At 41.5% G+C, this 17,966-nt stretch overlaps 1 protein-coding gene across 3 annotated transcripts in view; it reads right to left on the reverse strand.

Annotated features, from left to right (window-relative positions):
* Positions 1 to 17,966, reverse strand: part of CDON (cell adhesion associated, oncogene regulated) — an 83,616-nt gene that overhangs the window by 13,684 nt on the left and 51,966 nt on the right. For 2 of the 3 annotated variants that reach the window (XM_075280059.1, XM_075280058.1), the window contains 5 exons: positions 5,581 to 5,713; positions 4,509 to 4,784; positions 4,233 to 4,379; positions 2,889 to 3,032; positions 2,493 to 2,780 (listed from right to left, as the gene is read on the reverse strand). In XM_075280059.1, the coding sequence (XP_075136160.1) occupies positions 2,493 to 2,780; positions 2,889 to 3,032; positions 4,233 to 4,379; positions 4,509 to 4,784; positions 5,581 to 5,650 (925 nt within the window). In that variant the 5' untranslated portion in view covers positions 5,651 to 5,713. Of the gene's footprint in view, positions 1 to 2,492; positions 2,781 to 2,888; positions 3,033 to 4,232; positions 4,380 to 4,508; positions 4,785 to 5,580; positions 5,714 to 15,255; positions 15,921 to 17,966 lie in introns of those variants that run through there. The other variant, XM_075280060.1, reaches the window with a different exon arrangement.

A 17,966-nucleotide genomic window follows, 5' to 3' on the forward strand; every position in this document is an offset into this window, starting at 1 on the left:
GTCCAGAAGATGAATAGAAATTGTGTAAATTATAAAATGAAGGATTTTCATAAAACCTAATATCCACATATTTTCCTAAGAGCTGAAAATTTTACTCTGAGCGCTGTTTTACTGCTGCAATGACTGGAACTTGGACAACACACATAATAAATATGGAACTGTATTTAATGGAAGAAAGTGACTCCTGTGCCAAGAAGGAGCAGGGGACTGGTGCAAGTCACCACATCTGGAGGTGACACGTTCCTGAATTGTGCAAGGTTACACAGCAGGAACACTGAGGGTTGACTATAGATCTGTACCCCGAGATACGGGATGGAAGGGGGAGGCAGTGATTGATGTGATCGGGAGGTGGTATAAATCTCCAGCTTTAGGGGCAGTTTCTACATGATTAATGTTGGACTTGGCTCCTTGGACATAATGCCAACTGGGCCCTCTGTGCGCCCCATCCATCACCAAGACACCTTGTCTAACATAATCGAGAGCTTGTTGTGGTGGCAACGGGAACGTGCCAGCAAGGATGTGTGTTTTCTGCTGCCAGCTGCACAGGGTCCCAATGCCAAAGTAATGAGTGTGTCTATTACATAAGCCTGGAAATAAATCCAGATAATTGCACAGCTCAGACCGCAACGTCGAAATAGAAATACATAGCATGAAAAGGAATCTCCAAATTATAAATTATATATAATGTATGTGGAATATAGCAAAACAGCAAATATAAATAAAAACTTGATCCTCTTATGTCAGCCCATGAGGCCATGTGTGGCATGTATAGTAAGCTATGGGATCTCAAGGGTGGCGTTAAATCAAAAAGGTGTTAACAGAAAAAAAAATAGGCAATTTGTAGAAAATTTATTATTAGGTTCTTAAAGGGGATGTACCACCAGAATGAGCCGCTATAGAATATGGTATAAGTTCTGTGAGCCATACACTATTGTGAAATGCTAGTCTGTATGGCTCCTTCTACTGTATGATCCTTTCAGACTATTTATTTCTGTTTACAGGTCGTTTTTAAAGAGGACATCTCACCCCTTCCAATACTGCATTGGGATACAAGCACTTTACAAATACATGCATCCCCTTATTATAACTGGAATATATTTCCTTAGAAATACCAATCCCTTTGACAAAAGGGTACTACACACTGTATAATAAATGCTGATGGTGCCAGACTGTAGGGACATATCCTCTTGAGAATATGTCATTGGCACCTGGTAACAGCCTGCACCCATCAGTGGATCCAGCTACCTTCCAAGTACTTCTAGCCACTTCCACACCAGTAGCTTTCAAGACCCAGAGAAAGAGAATTAGCTCAGACCTCCAAAAAAATGGGTTCTTCAATATTAAAAAGACAGTTGGGGCCAGAAAACCCTTTAAGGTTAAGGCCCCACGTTGTGGAAACGCAGCTTTTTTTGTTGCAGATTTTGCTGCGATTTTTTGAGCCAAAGCCAAGAATGACTACAATAGGAATGGGAATATATAGGAAGCTCTTATTCTTCTACCTTCCGCTCAATCCACACCTGGCTTTGGCTCAAAAAACTGCAGCAAAATCTCCAACAAAAAAAGCTGCATTTCCGCAAAGTGGGGCCTTAGCCTAAAAGTAAAAAAAATAATCAAGAATCAGAAGTATTTACTAAAATAGACATACCAAAAAAGGCAACAGTTTATCTTGAAAAAGGAGCTCTATGCCGATTGTACAAATTAAAATTCATTTACCCCTAGACGCTGCAGCCAGGATAAGTTTTCTTAAGGTCGTATTTTTGCCATTCATATAACATATTACAATAATGATTATATCACTTTGCAATTTATTATGGCAATACATAATTTATATAGTTCGTTTTACTCCTTTTTGCACAACATTTTGTCCCTCTTTCTGCTCTTCAAAAGTTGGGAGGTATTGGCGTAGGTGACGCTGCGCTCCTGCGTGACGTCACTCGTTTCATTCATCCCGCAGCGGCGCGCAGTGTCCCGACCCACTGAGGCTCTGTCGCCCAAGGGCCCATTAAAACCTGGAGCCGGCCCTGAGTGCCACATTTGTATAGGAGATGTTAGGAACGGGTTGAACTAGTATATGGGTTGAATAGTCACAGTAAGGTATTTAGCCATAGTAGTCAGTCGCACCCTAGCCCTGCTACCTGGAAAGACCTGAAGAATGCCACCAAATATAAGGGAGCCCTTTTACAGATGATGCATTGGTGCCAATGAGTTTCAGGTTACTTATTGACACAGTTAGGGCCCCTTCACACGGAGTTTACGCTCTGTGTATTCGGTGTACCCTCGGTGTATTCTGTACATTTTACATGTGTAAAAATACACGTGTAAAATGTACAGAATACACGGAGCGTAAACTCCGTGTGAAGGGGCCCTTAAGAGAGTCTGTTTTTGAACCCCAAGTTGCTACTCACAAAATCGGCAAATCTTGTGAATATAATCTGGACAGTCAAAATATAACGACATTTCCTATAACACATGAAAGACGTTTAGGCACTTACCAAGAATGGTGACTGTATAATTAACAAGCGAAATTTCTGAAGGACCATGCCCTAGATGACAGGAGTAGTTACCCCCATCCATGGCTTCCAAATCCTCAATCACTAGATGGGTGTACCACAGTTTCCTCCGCTTATCTGCCGTAGCATCATGACCATCTTTATACCAACGCACATGGAAGTCACTTGCTTTCCCACTTGCACATTCCAGAGTTACAGAGTCATGGAGGTGTAGAGACAACTTGTGTGTGCTGACCCGCTGCACAACATTGGTATCCTCATGAGATGGATCTGGACAGAAGGAAAATGAAGCGCTATAAGAACAGTGTAGGCATTCCTCTGATGGCTAGATCATGTGTCTTTCCTGACACCATTGTATAGAGAGTGTGTGAAACTCACCACTTATAGACAGCCTGTAGACCGAGGGGCTTATTTTCCGCTGATAAGTCATTGGATTATAGGCTGCACATCTGTAGGGTCCTTGGTCCTCCAATGAAACATTCAAAATTTGAAGATTTCCTGACGGTAAGATCACGTACTTATCTAAAGCCAAAAAAACCCAAAACACATAGATCAGTGTATAATACTGGGATGTGCAGTCTGCCTTTTTTCCTAAAATGCTGTTCGCTACATTTTTGCCCACTTTTTTTTTTTCTTAATTTTGTCTTGGTACCCACAGTACTCCTAGTTGACCACAAAAAAACTACATAAGGCCGGGGCCCAACGGACTGGAAACGCTGCGATTTGTGTAGGCAAAGTGGATGGGATTCATGCAAATCCCATCCCCACTTTGCGGAAAAGATCGCAGGGCGGATACGCTACAATTTGCAAGGCCGTTGCGGCTTTTCAAATCGCAGTATGTCAATTATATCTACGGAAATGCCGGCGGCTTTCCCATAGATATAATGTTAAAAGAAAGTCCACAGAGGAAAACTCTGTGAACTTTCTCTTAAAAGCGCTGCGGAAAGCACTGCAATGCGTTCAGGCAGCGGTTCTTCCCGCAGCGCTTTAATGCTGTGGATACGGCCCGTGGGGCCTTAGCCTAAGGGATCTATCTACTAGCTCTCAGTCCTTTGAGGCCATATGGTGACCTTTTTGATATCATTTCACATGGTTATGTGTATAATAAGCCATGTCAACTAGACATGATTAATGACGCATGATGAAGAGTCTACCTCTATTCTTGGTCTATATGGAGCGGGTTCACCTGTGAGGGGAGCTCCATGACAAGTGCAGCAGCTTTAAACCCTTATTATTAAGAATATGTTATTGCTTAATGGCCGATTGCTCTGAATTTCCATGTTTGAGAAGGATACATGCCATAGAGGCAGATAATGAAGCTACAAGTAGGCCTATGAGTTGTGGGTCACAGCTTCAGTTGGCAGTTCCCATCTTTCTCTATTCTGTGGGAATCTTAGTCTTCGTATCCATCATTGCAGCAATATAAGCAAACAAGTGACAGGGCTGACAGCCCACGATGTACAAATGTTGGACTGTCTGGTCTTAGGATGGTTGGGAGTCTGACGACCTTCAGACAATCAACATCTAAGCAATAGATCATAGTGACAAAGAATGGGCTCCAAATGAGCTAAACCTTGGGGAAAAGTCTAGATCCAGTGAGAGATCCTTTGGTACTCTGGTGGGGTGAAATGTTATTGACCAGTTCCAGTAGCAAATTCCATTTGAATTTTGCCAAGAAGCCCATCAGCTTATGAAAATTAATAGCATCCCATAGTCACACACCTGCTGAATGGTACAGCCATTTCCCTTTCACTTTATAATGGATCTGAGCGCGGGGAACACTATGGGGAGCACTGCAGTTAATAATCACGCTACTTCCTTCTTCAGCCACCACTGTGACTTTTGAAGAATTTGTAAAATCTTCCAAATCTGCAAAACAATATGAAAGAACGTCATATCCCAGAGCATAAGATGATGTCACATCAGGGGACGAGTCTTAAGAGGTTGGTGTGGCTCTGCATTTTATACCTTTGTAGAATCAACATCCACAATACTCACATGCCATAGATACAGATGCAGGCGCACTTATTATAGACCCAGCGCTAGAATTCATCATGCACTGATATTGTCCAACATGCTGGGGAGCAAGAGACGAGATGGTCAAGTGTCCAGAACGAACATCTACATCCTGGCTTTGTCTTTTATCCAACAATTCTCCATTAAATAACCATGAGATTTGTAGCCGTGTTAATTCTGCAGAACATAGCAATGTCACCACGCTCCTGGGCTTCTGGACCGTGGAAAGGGGTTCAGACAGAAAGCGAAGTGTCACATCTAGAAAGAAAGCAAGAATTATAATCCACAAAGCAACCTAAAGGTGGCACCACCTTTATTTAACGGGAGTATCAATTTAAAAAAAAAAAAAAAACAAAAAAAAAAAACACAGTTCTGACATTAAAAAATAAATATCTCAAAAATTCCCTGCCGCCCTGGTACCGATACGCTGGTGGTCTTTATTTTTGAGCAGAAATAACTTATACATCCATGTGACTGCTATAGTTACTAACATAGCATGAATGAATTGTGACTGCTGCATCCAAATAAAGACTTGTGGAGACTACCAAAGCGTCAGCAGTAGGAGATAACAGGTTCCTAATTTTTATTAAATTTTTTTTATTTTAGTAAATGTCTTGCTTGTAGCTTAAAGGGGTATTTCTAGGAGCATAACCATAATTAAATTTGTAAATAGTTAAAAGTTATACTTAAAAAAAACCAAAAAACAAAGTAGTTAAAAATTTTGCAAAGTTGTAAAGAGCTTTGCTTAACATCTTACTGGCGACAGTCTTGTTTTCACTGAGTGCCAATGGATTTGACCATGAATTTGTCAGAAACCCAGCCAAGATTTTCTGACTGTCAGCAGGTTATCATGAAGGGGCACCACATGAATGAAAAGATAACCCCAGTAACAAAATCTACAAATGTAAACATGCTTATGTTCATGAGATAACCCATTTAATTCTTAACCTCACAGACAATCCCTTTAAAGATGGAAGTATCAGAGGTTATACCAAGTCTTTCCAAAGTAAGCTTTATTAATTGCAGTAAATTATCTATATGTCTAATTGTATACCTGAATCTGCCCTTGTGGACAGTAGGAGAAATGAGAGACAAAGCAGGGGATGCCACAGCCCAAGATGCATAGCGCCAGGTCACACCGATGCACCGTGCAAATGTCCAGAATGGCAGGGACAAACCAGTACAGTCTAGAAGAAAGACAAAGAAGATTAAAATGGGGCTCCCTTCTGGTGTTTGTTAACATCAAATCTTACCAATAACCATCTGCGAGAGGGGGGTTTGTTGCTTGTTTATCCCCCTTCCCCCTTTCATATCTTTTTTCTAGGATCCTGGGGATAATTACCCGCTTACACCCTGTTTAATAATATTTTAGTATCTACGGAGCGGAGATTACAGTACGAGCTCTCATTACCCATTATAATAAGAGTCAGTCAATCTGAGCCGGAGCCTATGGCATTACCTGGAAAGACCACACCATCAGACTCAGAGACCATCAGCATTACATCCAAAACTGACTCTCATACTCCAAGATGCCTCAATAAGTCCAGCACCTCAATCATACAGTGCATAGAATCCTGTATTATACACTATACCCAGAAGCACCCATATAAAAACCTGAGGCATGATAGGAAACACCCCATTACACCCAGAATAAATGGATGGGTGGGACCCTCTCCGGCTGGGATAACGTTGTTGTCATTCCAGGAGGAGCAGCTGGTTGGAGGCCGCAGCTGTTGGGGGGGGGGGGGGGTTATTTTACATTCTCTTGGTTCAAGGGCAGAAGACATCACATCGCAAAATAAACAGGAGAGCACTTTAACACTTCACCAAGGAGAAAACCACGTGGGTAGAGACTAGTGCCAGTTTATTTACTACCCACATCACACAGACATCATATATCCATCAATATTCACAGTTATTGTACAAGGAAAAGTTCTGCAACTTTCTAATATACTTTGTACCGTAATTCCTCACCACTTTTGAGATACTGTATATACTCGAGTATAAGCCGAGTTTTTCAGCACAGTTTTTGTGCTGAAAAAGCCCCCCCCCTCGGCTTATACTTGTATAGAATCTGCCATAAAATAGTGAAAGAAAAAAAAGAAGAAAACTCTGCGGACTTTGTGTGACAAATACGTGATGTGTTTTACGCCACAGTCTTTTCTGCAGAGTTTTTTTGGCCACCTTTCGCTATGTGGGGCCTTAGCCTAAATCTCACTTTCACCAATATTATGATATTGCCAGAAATACTCTAGGGAAAACTATAGATACAGACTATAAAAATCCAACCTATCCAGTTCATCAAACTGCTCCTCATAGACACCAAATATCTAAGTTTAGGGGGTTCAGTTTACACCCATCGATATCAATATTTTGATAGCGCTGTAGACCGATCATAAGGAATTTGAGGTTGGTCAATGTGCATTTGCTTGTCCCAGCTGTGACTATGGCAGCAAAAGGCTCCAATCTTCCACAAATGTTCATACAAGGACAACAGCAAAGGCAAGACACAAGATCCTTTGAGTGGTGGGGTGGGTTACGACAATATAATATCATTATCTTAACGACATATGCATCATATAACTTATATATAACACATATATAATGAAAAGAAAATAGCACCAAGCTTTGGCTGCAAAGCAGTACCCTGATCTCTTATATAATAAAAATAATTAATATTATTGTCATTATTAACTTTGTTTATATAGCGCTATCATATTCCAAAGCACTTTACTAAGCAGAGGGTTTATAAAGAGACAATATTAGATATAGCTATAACTGAAGCTGCTTAAGGCCGTCACAAGCCGGTATCTAAATATACACAATTTTGGAAATGTTCTACAAACCCAGTATGAGATATTATACTATGCTTCATAGAGGAAAAAAAAAATATACAAATACATTAAACTAAAAAGAAACACACAAAAATGGCAATTAAAAATAAAACAAAAAAAAATATATATATATATATATATATATATATATATATATATATATATATATTACACACTAAAAAAAAATGAGTTAGAAAAAATGTAGTATCTGAAATGACAACCTAAACAAGATTACCAAAAATAAATTTAAAAATGAATAATTCTGACTTGAAATAGTAAAAAAAATATCACAAATGACAGAATTAATCTGCACATTTATATACTGACATCTATTATAGACTTATTTGGCCTTATAAGAGGAACATTATATTTCTGGTTTTATCCAAATTTACATAATAAAAATCTGCAAGGAAAAAAATTGGATGGAGAGGTCATAAATCCAAGCTGAACCCTTCTTCCCATGTCATATCAGCCTCATGAGTGTTACCTTTGTGAAGGTAGCAGAGATGACAGGTTTCCTACAGAGAGAATAAACTGACACATTCCTTAGGCCGGGGGCTCCTTGGTGATTGAAGAAAAGCTTTTATCCTTTGGTCGTCTTCACGCTGTTCCCTTGGCTGAGATTCCAAGTCGATTTTAAAGTATCCCACAGGGTCCTCATCCCTTCCCCTAAGAGCGCCCATTCTCTTCAGATGCCAATGTGTAAGCAAAAGAAGGGGGCTTCCAAATGTCCATTATAGGCTGAAACCATGTGGCAGCCATAATTCCCTGGGCAGTAAACTCCAAGTGCAGCTCTCCAGCTGCTGCAAAACAGCAACTCCCAGCATGTCCTAACCTACTGCCCACACATAAGGAAGGTAACAGGATCAACCAATGGGACAAGAGGCACAAGGCGGCATCACCTCAACTATGTCACTAGTCCTCAGTACTAGTCAAACACAATGATTTGGACTCTTAATTGAGGTCTATGATGTTTCACAAGATTTAAAGGTTATCCGGTTTCCAAAAATGATCTGCAAATATATTCACAGCAGTGCTAAATATGGTTCCCTTGTGCACACTTTGCTTGGCTTCATTTTATTTGTTGCTCCTTATATTATTATTATTTACATGAACTGATTATGCGGACAAACTACATTTCCCATGATCTACTGCTTTCATTCTCTAGGTTTGCTGCTCACAGGGAGGGAATTTGAGGTTGCAAATGAAACGTCACAGCAGCAGGTGACCTCGGATGTGGGAGTGATTCCATTGCAGGGGAGAGTGGAGAAGGGGTACACAGAGTCAGAGCGGGCACATGTATTATGGGAAATGTAGTTTGTCCACAGATTCACTGCACGTAAATAACAGTGACACAAGGAGCAGCAAGTAAAATAAAAACAAGCAAAATCTACACAAGGTAACTGAGTATTTAGCACTGCTGTGGATGTATTTGTAGCTATTTTTTGGAAGCTGGATAACCCCTTTAATATGTAAAAAATCATAGCAAACAACATAAAACTACACCTGCTAGAAAAAACACAGGATAGCAATGGAGACATAACACTACAGACTAGGAAGAAGGAGTTATGAAAGTTATCACCTACCCAAAAAGGTCAAACCACTGGGATTCCTAGCAATCACACAAACAGTGGTCCCATGTCCTTAGTGCAAGATAAACAGCTGTTGGCCTGGGTGGTGTCATTTCACAGATATCCTATTGGACTGCAGGAAACGACAAACCGCTGTACTCTGCTATCTGTGACAGTCCTATGGCAGTATACATGCTCGATGGAAACTCCATCCAAATGGGGGACATTGGCCTACTGCTCTTGTGATCCGTTTGGTTCCAACAGTGACTCTATATAGGCGATAAGTTTTAATCTTGGTAAAACTTCTAGAAAATAAACCCTCCAGGCAAATCTGATAAACTAGGTTATACTTGGTGCATAATCTTATTAAACGGAGTCTGTCACCACAACCCAGCATATCAAACCCAGATAGTGTGATTCAGGTGACCCAACCAAATTGTATTCCCCCTGTAAATGAGTGCCTCCATTGCTGAGATATCGGTGTTTTGTCATTATGCAAATGAGCTCAAAAACAGCAATATCTTGGCAACAGAGGGGCCAATTCCCAATGGGAGAACATTGTTTATTTTAGATTACCCTACCCAATCTTTCGGCTATCAACGCAGTTAGTTTCGGTGCCCGATATTCTACTTAGGTTCTGTACGGTCAGATGGGCAGTGTAAGGCAGAACCAAACAGGGGAGCATGGCTCAGAGCTCCAATCTCAAGTGGACAGTGTCTGAGTTCAGAATTACACCCCTTGTCTACTCCTGCCCGACACCAACCCACCTGACGGTATGGAGCCTATATAACATATGAGACACCAAAACTAGCAGCATGTATAATGCAGGGATGCTGGGGGCGAGAGAAAAGATTCCAATGGTGCCAGAATCAGGAAAGAAACTTTAATTAAATGATACAAAGACCCGGACTTGGCTGTGAAAGGTTCTACAAGAGCCTTACTTGTAATGGGACCAGTTTACACTCCTTACCCTTTATTACGGAAAGGGAACAGGGTCATCATAGGCTAAATGTAATCAACATTGTTACACGTTTCCTAATTTTTGGGCATGTCCACAGATTGCCTCTTGTGGATTTTCTACACATTGCATTCAAGTGAATGACATCAGTACTAATAGTGAGATATGTATGTGTAGAAGGGGTACACAGAGGGATAGATATATATATATATAGATATATATATAGATATATATATATATATACATACACACACGCATAAGCAAAGTTTATCACACCACAATTGCAGCGTTTATAAGGCTGTCTAAATATCAACCAAACCAATAAAAAGGAAAACTATTCCAGACTCAAATTATACCAACTATCATATGGTTCAAGCTTTGTTCACACATGTTAAAGGAATGCAGTGGAATCCCACAATGCATGTGGTGCAGTACTGCATGAACCCCCACTCCTGAAATAGTCTGTGCTGCTGTGGGGATCTTTCTCTCTCACTTTATGATATTCCAGCAGACCAGCACACACATCTCCTAAAATACTCTGCACAGACTTAAAGTACCTTTTAATTTCACAAAGTTAAAAAAAAACAAACACCAATACCTGTTCCAATAACAGTAAAGTAATATAATCTGACAGTAATATGATTCTCCCCATAAATACCGCTATATCAGTGCCAGGTAGGAGAGCGTACTGGCTTCACAGCACAGATTCTATGAAATGTGGCTGAAAGTTACTTTTCTTCGTCAATTTACCACAAGAAAGGAAAAAAAAAAAGCACAAAGGAAAGAAATATTTGCTGTGAATGGATACGGCCAAACATAACATTTGTGTTTTACAACCCCCCCCCCCCCTCCAAGAAAGTGCCCGACTTTAACTACTGTCAAAATGTGCGGAGTAAATGAGGAACAGATGAAGCTGAAGAGGAGGCGAAGACTAGAGGGAAATGTTTGTTTACGAACAGAAAAGAAAAACCGCCGCAAAGTGTTCTAGCAACAAAGCAAAGCAGCACCAGAGTGTGGCCCTCTACTTACTCACTTTCTAAGTAGGCCCACATGTCCAGGCGTCCTAGTCATGTCACTACGTCCTGTCATCTGAAGTGTCAGTGCTCCCTTATCCTGAGAACTTAAAGGGCATGTCCAAAATCAGATACTGATAGGCTATCCTTACAATAGGTCATCAGTATCAGATAGGAGGGGGCTACGAAAACTATAACTAATACATTTTATCTGCAGTTCTCTTATAGAAAATTGTCTTCTGAGTTTTATTGTGCATTTGTTGAGAGAAGTAGTCTTAGTTGCTGTAGTCACATATCTCTGACAGGTCTGGAATCCTCGACCTCCTCTGTTTCTTCTCACTCACTGGCAGAGTTACAGGACAGGGAGATAAAATTAATAGTACTTGGATCTTCACATGCGCAGAACAAGACCTGGACTAGATCATCTTGCTGTATAGTCCTGGCCCTGGATCTCCCACCTCGATGTCAATGTGTTGTAGACTAGCTGTGCGGTCTGTTGCTATATAAAGGAGCACAGACGCACAGAGATATATATATATATATATATATATATATATATATATATATATATATATATATACACACACACACTAAGGGAATTAGGAAAAAATACCTGTATACAAGAATATAACTACTATAATATTGCCATCTCTGTACTTCATATTTACAGAGATGACTTTCAAGTCCCTACTGAATTACAGTTATAAGCACAGTAAGATAGTCAAGGTTCATGTGAAGGAAATACTTTACCATCTTCCAGATTGGTGCCTTCATTACTGAGATATTAGGTTTATTCCAGATTGGCTAATAAGCTATTTGGTGCAGTGACGGCATCACTATTGCACCAAAGAGCTACCGATCTGCAATGACGGACAGGACCAGGCAGTGCACATGTCAGTCACAGCAGAAAGTGGGATTGTAGGTTGGAAAGAATAGCTCTTGGGTGTGATAAGAGCAATGGTGATGTGGAACCAAAAAGCTCATTAGCATAGCAAGGAAAAAACAACTAGTATCTCAGCAATGGAGGCACCGACCGTGAGGTAGCAGCTATCTGACTGTTCTGGTGGTGACAGACTCCCTTTACTCATACTTGTCACCAAAATTCAGGGAATGTTTAGACTATCACTTTACCCTGCCCTGAACCTATCTGGGAACGCCCTTTCATACCCAGGAACGCCCACAAACCACCTACTCTGGGGTTTAATTTTATGCAAGCCTTGCCCCTTTCTGGTGGACCATGCCCATCCATGCCCATTTTCTGGGAGTATTGACAACTATGCCTTTAACACTGCCTCTCTGAACATGGTTATACATACGACAAGAATATAGCTACTATAAAACTGCCCCATATACAAAAATATAATCTCTATAATACAATCCATATATAGAAGAACTGCTATAGTACTGCTTCTCAATACAGCCAACTAAATTCTAATTTTGTCCATTTCAGCTGACAATTGTGTAAAAAAAAAAAAAAAAAATGAAAGAGGAACTTTGTGAACGACCATTTGCGATGGTCACCAGCAAAAAAATATCCTGTTTTGGAAATTTTTGCAAGGCAATTCGCTAAAAATAAAAGTATATGGCATGATCAGCCAAATTTGGCAAACATTTTTTTTTTCTAAACTGCCCCATGATTGGGCAGTTTGGTTATTTGTTCAAACAATCCCATAATCAGTCTGTCAGCCTATATGGCCAATCATTATATGATGTATATGACTACTTTTACTACATACCTCCAGGTTTCTACAACACAACACCTGGACATCCTACAGTTCAACCAAGGTCTCATGCACACCACTATGTGCACAGTCAGTATGATAGCTGTGTTTTTCATGGCTAGACCAGTGACCCATTCATTGTTATGACCCCATACATACGATCGAGTATTTTCATGGTCCCATGTATGGGGCCTTAAGCAAAACTCTGGACAGGTCCTACTCCTGTCTGTGCTCACTGGCCTCAATGAATGGGGCTGTGGAGACATAAATGGTGCACAAATGTCATCTTGTGCCATCCATGAAATTGGTGATGAATGGTTGTCATCAGCCTTAAAGTGGGCAACTGGGATTAAAATGGGCCTACCAGAAAGCAATAATGCCCCCTGCTATTTCATGGTGAGGACCAATGAGTGAAATATCATTTATTCTAATAGACAAAGGAACAGTATATGATAATGACCCATTCATTATGTAAGTAATGTGATAAACCCCTACAGCAAGTGATCTATCTCACTGTATACTGGGTATTATGGGCTCTGCTGTGGCTGCTTTGGAAAACCTTGGAAGGGCTACAGTGGGCAATCCAATGATGGGTATGTATACATATACAGGGGTGGTTGGCACTGTGGTGCACTGGAAGGTAGGTTGAACTATAAGTATTTCCAAGCTGGTGTGCCTCAGTTAGGCGACTAGTTTCTTTTGGCAAATAAGACCTATTTATGTTCCTGAATCCTTGTCATTTATTTATGTTTATAAGCGTAGCAGCGTATACTGGTCCCAAAACGCACACCACCCATATAAACAGCTGTGTAAGTAAACAAGAGAACCCCCATCCCCTCCCAAATACATACACAGAATACTTCTCACAGCCCCAAATGGTCAACAACCTGTGTCTATAGTTGTAGGAGGAAGTATAACCTCCAGTATAACAATGTTGGGAGTTGTAGTTCAAGAACAGTTGAAAAGTCACAGGTTGTAGAACATTACAATAAATATAGGAATAAAAAATGTGCCTATATGGAAGTTATATCATCTGCCATCAATATCTGCATGCAGTCAAGTGGTGATATTAGATGTGGTAAGAATAGATCATCATCATTTACGGTCATAGATTATCATCATTTGCATTGCATTTACTGTATCTATGCAGTTCTACATTACTAAAGAATTAGAACTTTGCCCTAACCATTATACTATTGCCAAAGGTTCCCCCCAACCACCAGGGCCTTGGTCTGTGAACGGTTCATGCAAATCACAGCTGGGGCACTTAGGTGTTACATCTTGTCATCACTCTTGAGAAGTGACGTCTAGCAGTACACAAAGTTTATGAAAGCCCTAAGCCACAGCGTACTAACATTTTGTTTCCTTCTAAGATCAATGGAAAGTAACCAACTTCAAGGGTTAAATGAACAAGACTCCAGAAAAGAGGGAAATGTGAAAATCTATGGACTCCCCTATGTCTCCATTCACATCACAGGCATCGCTCCCAGGCCCAGAAAGAGCAGCAGGAATGCTGCACAACACAATCACCCTGTGTTCACCCCCCCTGGATGTCTGTAGGTGCTTGTTATGAAGTGGATGACTGCAAGGGGTCAAACTAAAGCAAGATATATAGCCATGGAAATGACACCAGCCCACACCTCTACCCTGCTGTCCCCCACTGCTAGGAGAGGCCTGGAAAGCCGCAGGGTACTGAGAGGGGAGAGCTAGGGTTGCAAATGTGTAAGAGTTCCTTTTTTATTCTTTACATTTGTCTGCCAGGATCCTGCAGAGATACAGTCTAGACCTGAAAGAGACTCCAAACAATGCACAACTGGCGAGAGGCTTGGGGGCGATCTCTGCTCCCCCCAGTAGGTGACATGACAGCACTGACAAAGTAAAGCTAAAACACAAAATCACAGGACAACATGTAGAGAAGAGGAGCTGTACCCCATTGTCCTGGCCATACATTGTATCAACCTAAGGTAAACAATCAGCAAATGTTACATTACAGGAGTCCCCAATATACAACAAGGAAGAATGGACTGTGGTAGATGTGGGCTGCTGAGCTTTAGGCATGGACTGGTTGAGTCTGCTGATGGTTGTAGTCCTACAAGTGACTAAGAGCAGAATATTACAACAATATTCCATTCATAATACATCTCATGTCACCACCTGACTGCATGCAGACATTGATGGCAGATGGGTATAACTTCCATATAGACATGTTTTTTAGTCCTGCTGTGTTGCATCTATTTTCATTTTAGTGTTGGGCAACCTGTGACTTTTCAGCTGTTGTGAAACTACAACTCCCATCCTTCTTATACTGAGTGTTACGTTTCCACTACAGCTGGAGAGGCGCAGGTTGTAGAGCAATTGTAATGCAGAAACCTCTGTAATAAATTTATTGTACTGACTAATCCCCTTATATATACACAAATCATAGAATAATAATAATAATTATATTATTAACATTATTAATAATAATATTATTATCAATAATATCATCAATATAAAATAGTAACAGATGAAAGTTATACAGGAAACAAAATACTAAAAAAAAAACATCAATAAGAGGAATTTGCAGGGTATATTGTGATCTCTGCTACAATGGAATTGAAGGAGACTCGTCCTCTTTGCTTGGACTTCTTACCTCTGACACGGGCTCTCTTTGCCCATAGGATCTGAGCTGAATCCCACAGTACATCACTTATACTAAATCCAAGCAAGAAGATGCTTCAGATACAGTCCAAGCCCGGAGAACCATAGATCAGACCACAAACCAGGAGATACTTCAAGACAAACCCAAGCTAGGAGATCCCCTCAAGCCAGGTCCAGAGAAGGGGGTTCTTCAGGACAAGTCCAAGCAGGAGGATTCCTTGGAATAAACCCAAGCCAAGTGATCCTCCAGGACAAGTCCATGCAGGGAGATTCCTCAAGGCAAGTCCAAGCCGAAAGATCAGGTCAGCTCAGAGAGCGTCCAGGCAAAGTGAAGACAAGTTTCTCAGTTTCTTTCTCGAGTTGCTAAGGAGCAATCCTTTGTATGAAGCCTCTGGTAGTCAGGTCTTTGTGCCAAGCCTGGTCCTCCTGGTCTCGGGGATGTGAAGCCCCCTCCTCATGCCAGCACACAGTGTTCAGGTGTGATGGGCTCTACACCCCAAGAAAATACATGGACTGGCTGCAGCGTCCGCACTCAACTCTCGGGAGAAGTGACTGGGAAGAAGGTAGAGGAGGAGGAGGAGAAGGGAGCTGGGGGTGGAGGAAGCTCTGAGGGTTGGACTTTGTGTGGGAAAGACCCTCTATCCCTAATACACCTCATAAACCCCTTCAGTGCCGGAACCGTGTGCGAGGCAGTGTTCTAGCCCTGCACCCCTCCCCCTCCCGCATTCCTTCTAGGTAAAGGGTCGTCCTAGACTGACCTCTCACTCCAAGAAATGACAGCTTGGGGCGAAGTGACATTATATTCAGTGTCTGCATTCCAGCTACACCCTGCAGGACCTAGAAAGGCAAGCAACTACCGAGCTCATTGTCTCAAATACCCCTACTGTCTGCAAACTACCTGATACAACCCCCTCCTCCCTGTGTAACACCTCACATCTGCAGTGCAGAACACTGATATACTGACACATAGGGCACAGGACAATAACACTTGGGTACATGGCAATGGTATACTGACACATGGGGCACAGGACAATAACACTTGGGTACAAGGCAATGGTATTCTGACACTTGGGATGACAATGCAAAGACTCACTGACACTTGGGGTGACAGGACAATGACACACTGACACATGGGGTCCAGACGATTGACATTCGGGGTTGACAGGACAATGGCACAGTGACACATGGGGTGCAGAGCAATGACATTTGGGGTGACAGGACAATGACACATTGACACATGGGGTACAGAAGAATGACATGCTGACATTCGGGGTGACAGGACAATAGCACAGTGACACGTGGGGTGCAGAACAATGACATTCGGGGTGACAGGACAATGGCACACTGACATGTGGGGTGCAAAACAATGATATTTTGAAATTCTGGGTGACAGGACAATGGCACACTGACACTTGAGATACAGAACAATGACAAATTGGGGCTTGGGGTACAGAACAATGAGGCGCAGACAGTTAGTGTGACAACAATGACACATTGGTGCTTGGAGTGTTAGAACAATAATACACTGATAGGATATCAAGACAATGGCACATTGACACTTGGGGTACAGAACAATGAGAAGTGTATAGTTGGGGTGACAGGACAATAACACATTGAGGTTTGGAGTACAGAATAATTAGAAGTGTATAGTTGGGTTGACAGGGTAATAACACACTGACACAGGGTGATTTGCCCCCTTTGGGTAGGGGGTACTAGGATACACACATTATTGCAGGACACACCATGCACATAGTCCTCTTTCTTATATACTACAAGGGCCAGGAGGCCGCTGCATTCCAGGACTTGCCCTGTGGGTGTGTTCAGCAGCGGAAGCTTGTGCGTTGCAGCCTGTGTGCTACATTTGTGTTTTATCCTGAAGGCCTTTGAAGTCACCAAGAGGAAGAAAGGAAAAAAAACTGGCCCTGCAGGCACATGAATAGCTCCAGTATCTCTAGAGCTGCTGCATTAGATAAATCACAGGATTACCCTGCAGTGTTTGGGTGCTAAACAATTCAATGTCTGATATGAAATGAAGTTTAATTTACTATCAATATAAAAATGACATATAGAGAATACAGATAACAATAATACGTGATAACACTGAACTTATAGGCCACTGATATATTTAGTAAAAGTGGGACTGGAATTCTCATAGACAGAGTGAATTGAATTTACAAGAAAGTGTTCTGGAGTCACCAGAGATAGACATGCCAAAGTAGACTGTGGGAACACATCATGGACCACAGATTGTGGTCAGCATGCAGTAGATAGAGTCAATTACAGCCACCAGAGAAAAGATCCATTATATTGCTTCTGTTATAAACAGGACAGGAACCACCACAGATAATATAGTAATATTCATTAGAGAGCTATGGGCAGGGTCCACCTCTTATTCCCTTTGTATGTTTGAAACAGAAGCGTGACCTGTGAACACCTCAATTGTTGGACCATTGGGAAGTAGCTAATTGTTCTTCTGCTTGTAAGGGGGTGGTTGAGCCACCAAGCTACCAAGGAGATCCCTTAAGCCAGGTTGAGACAAAGGGGTCCTGAGGACATGTCCAAACCAGGGGATTCTGCGGAATATATCCAAGCCAAGAGGTCCCCAGGACAACACCATGCAAGGAGATCCTTCACTGCAACTGCAACTCAGAAGTTGAAGAGCAACCGTTGGCTCTCAACCAGTGGCGTAACTAATGTCTTGTT

The sequence above is a fragment of the Leptodactylus fuscus genome, chromosome 6 (genome assembly GCF_031893055.1).
Source record: "Leptodactylus fuscus isolate aLepFus1 chromosome 6, aLepFus1.hap2, whole genome shotgun sequence".
NCBI classification, from domain to species: domain Eukaryota; kingdom Metazoa; phylum Chordata; class Amphibia; order Anura; family Leptodactylidae; genus Leptodactylus; species Leptodactylus fuscus.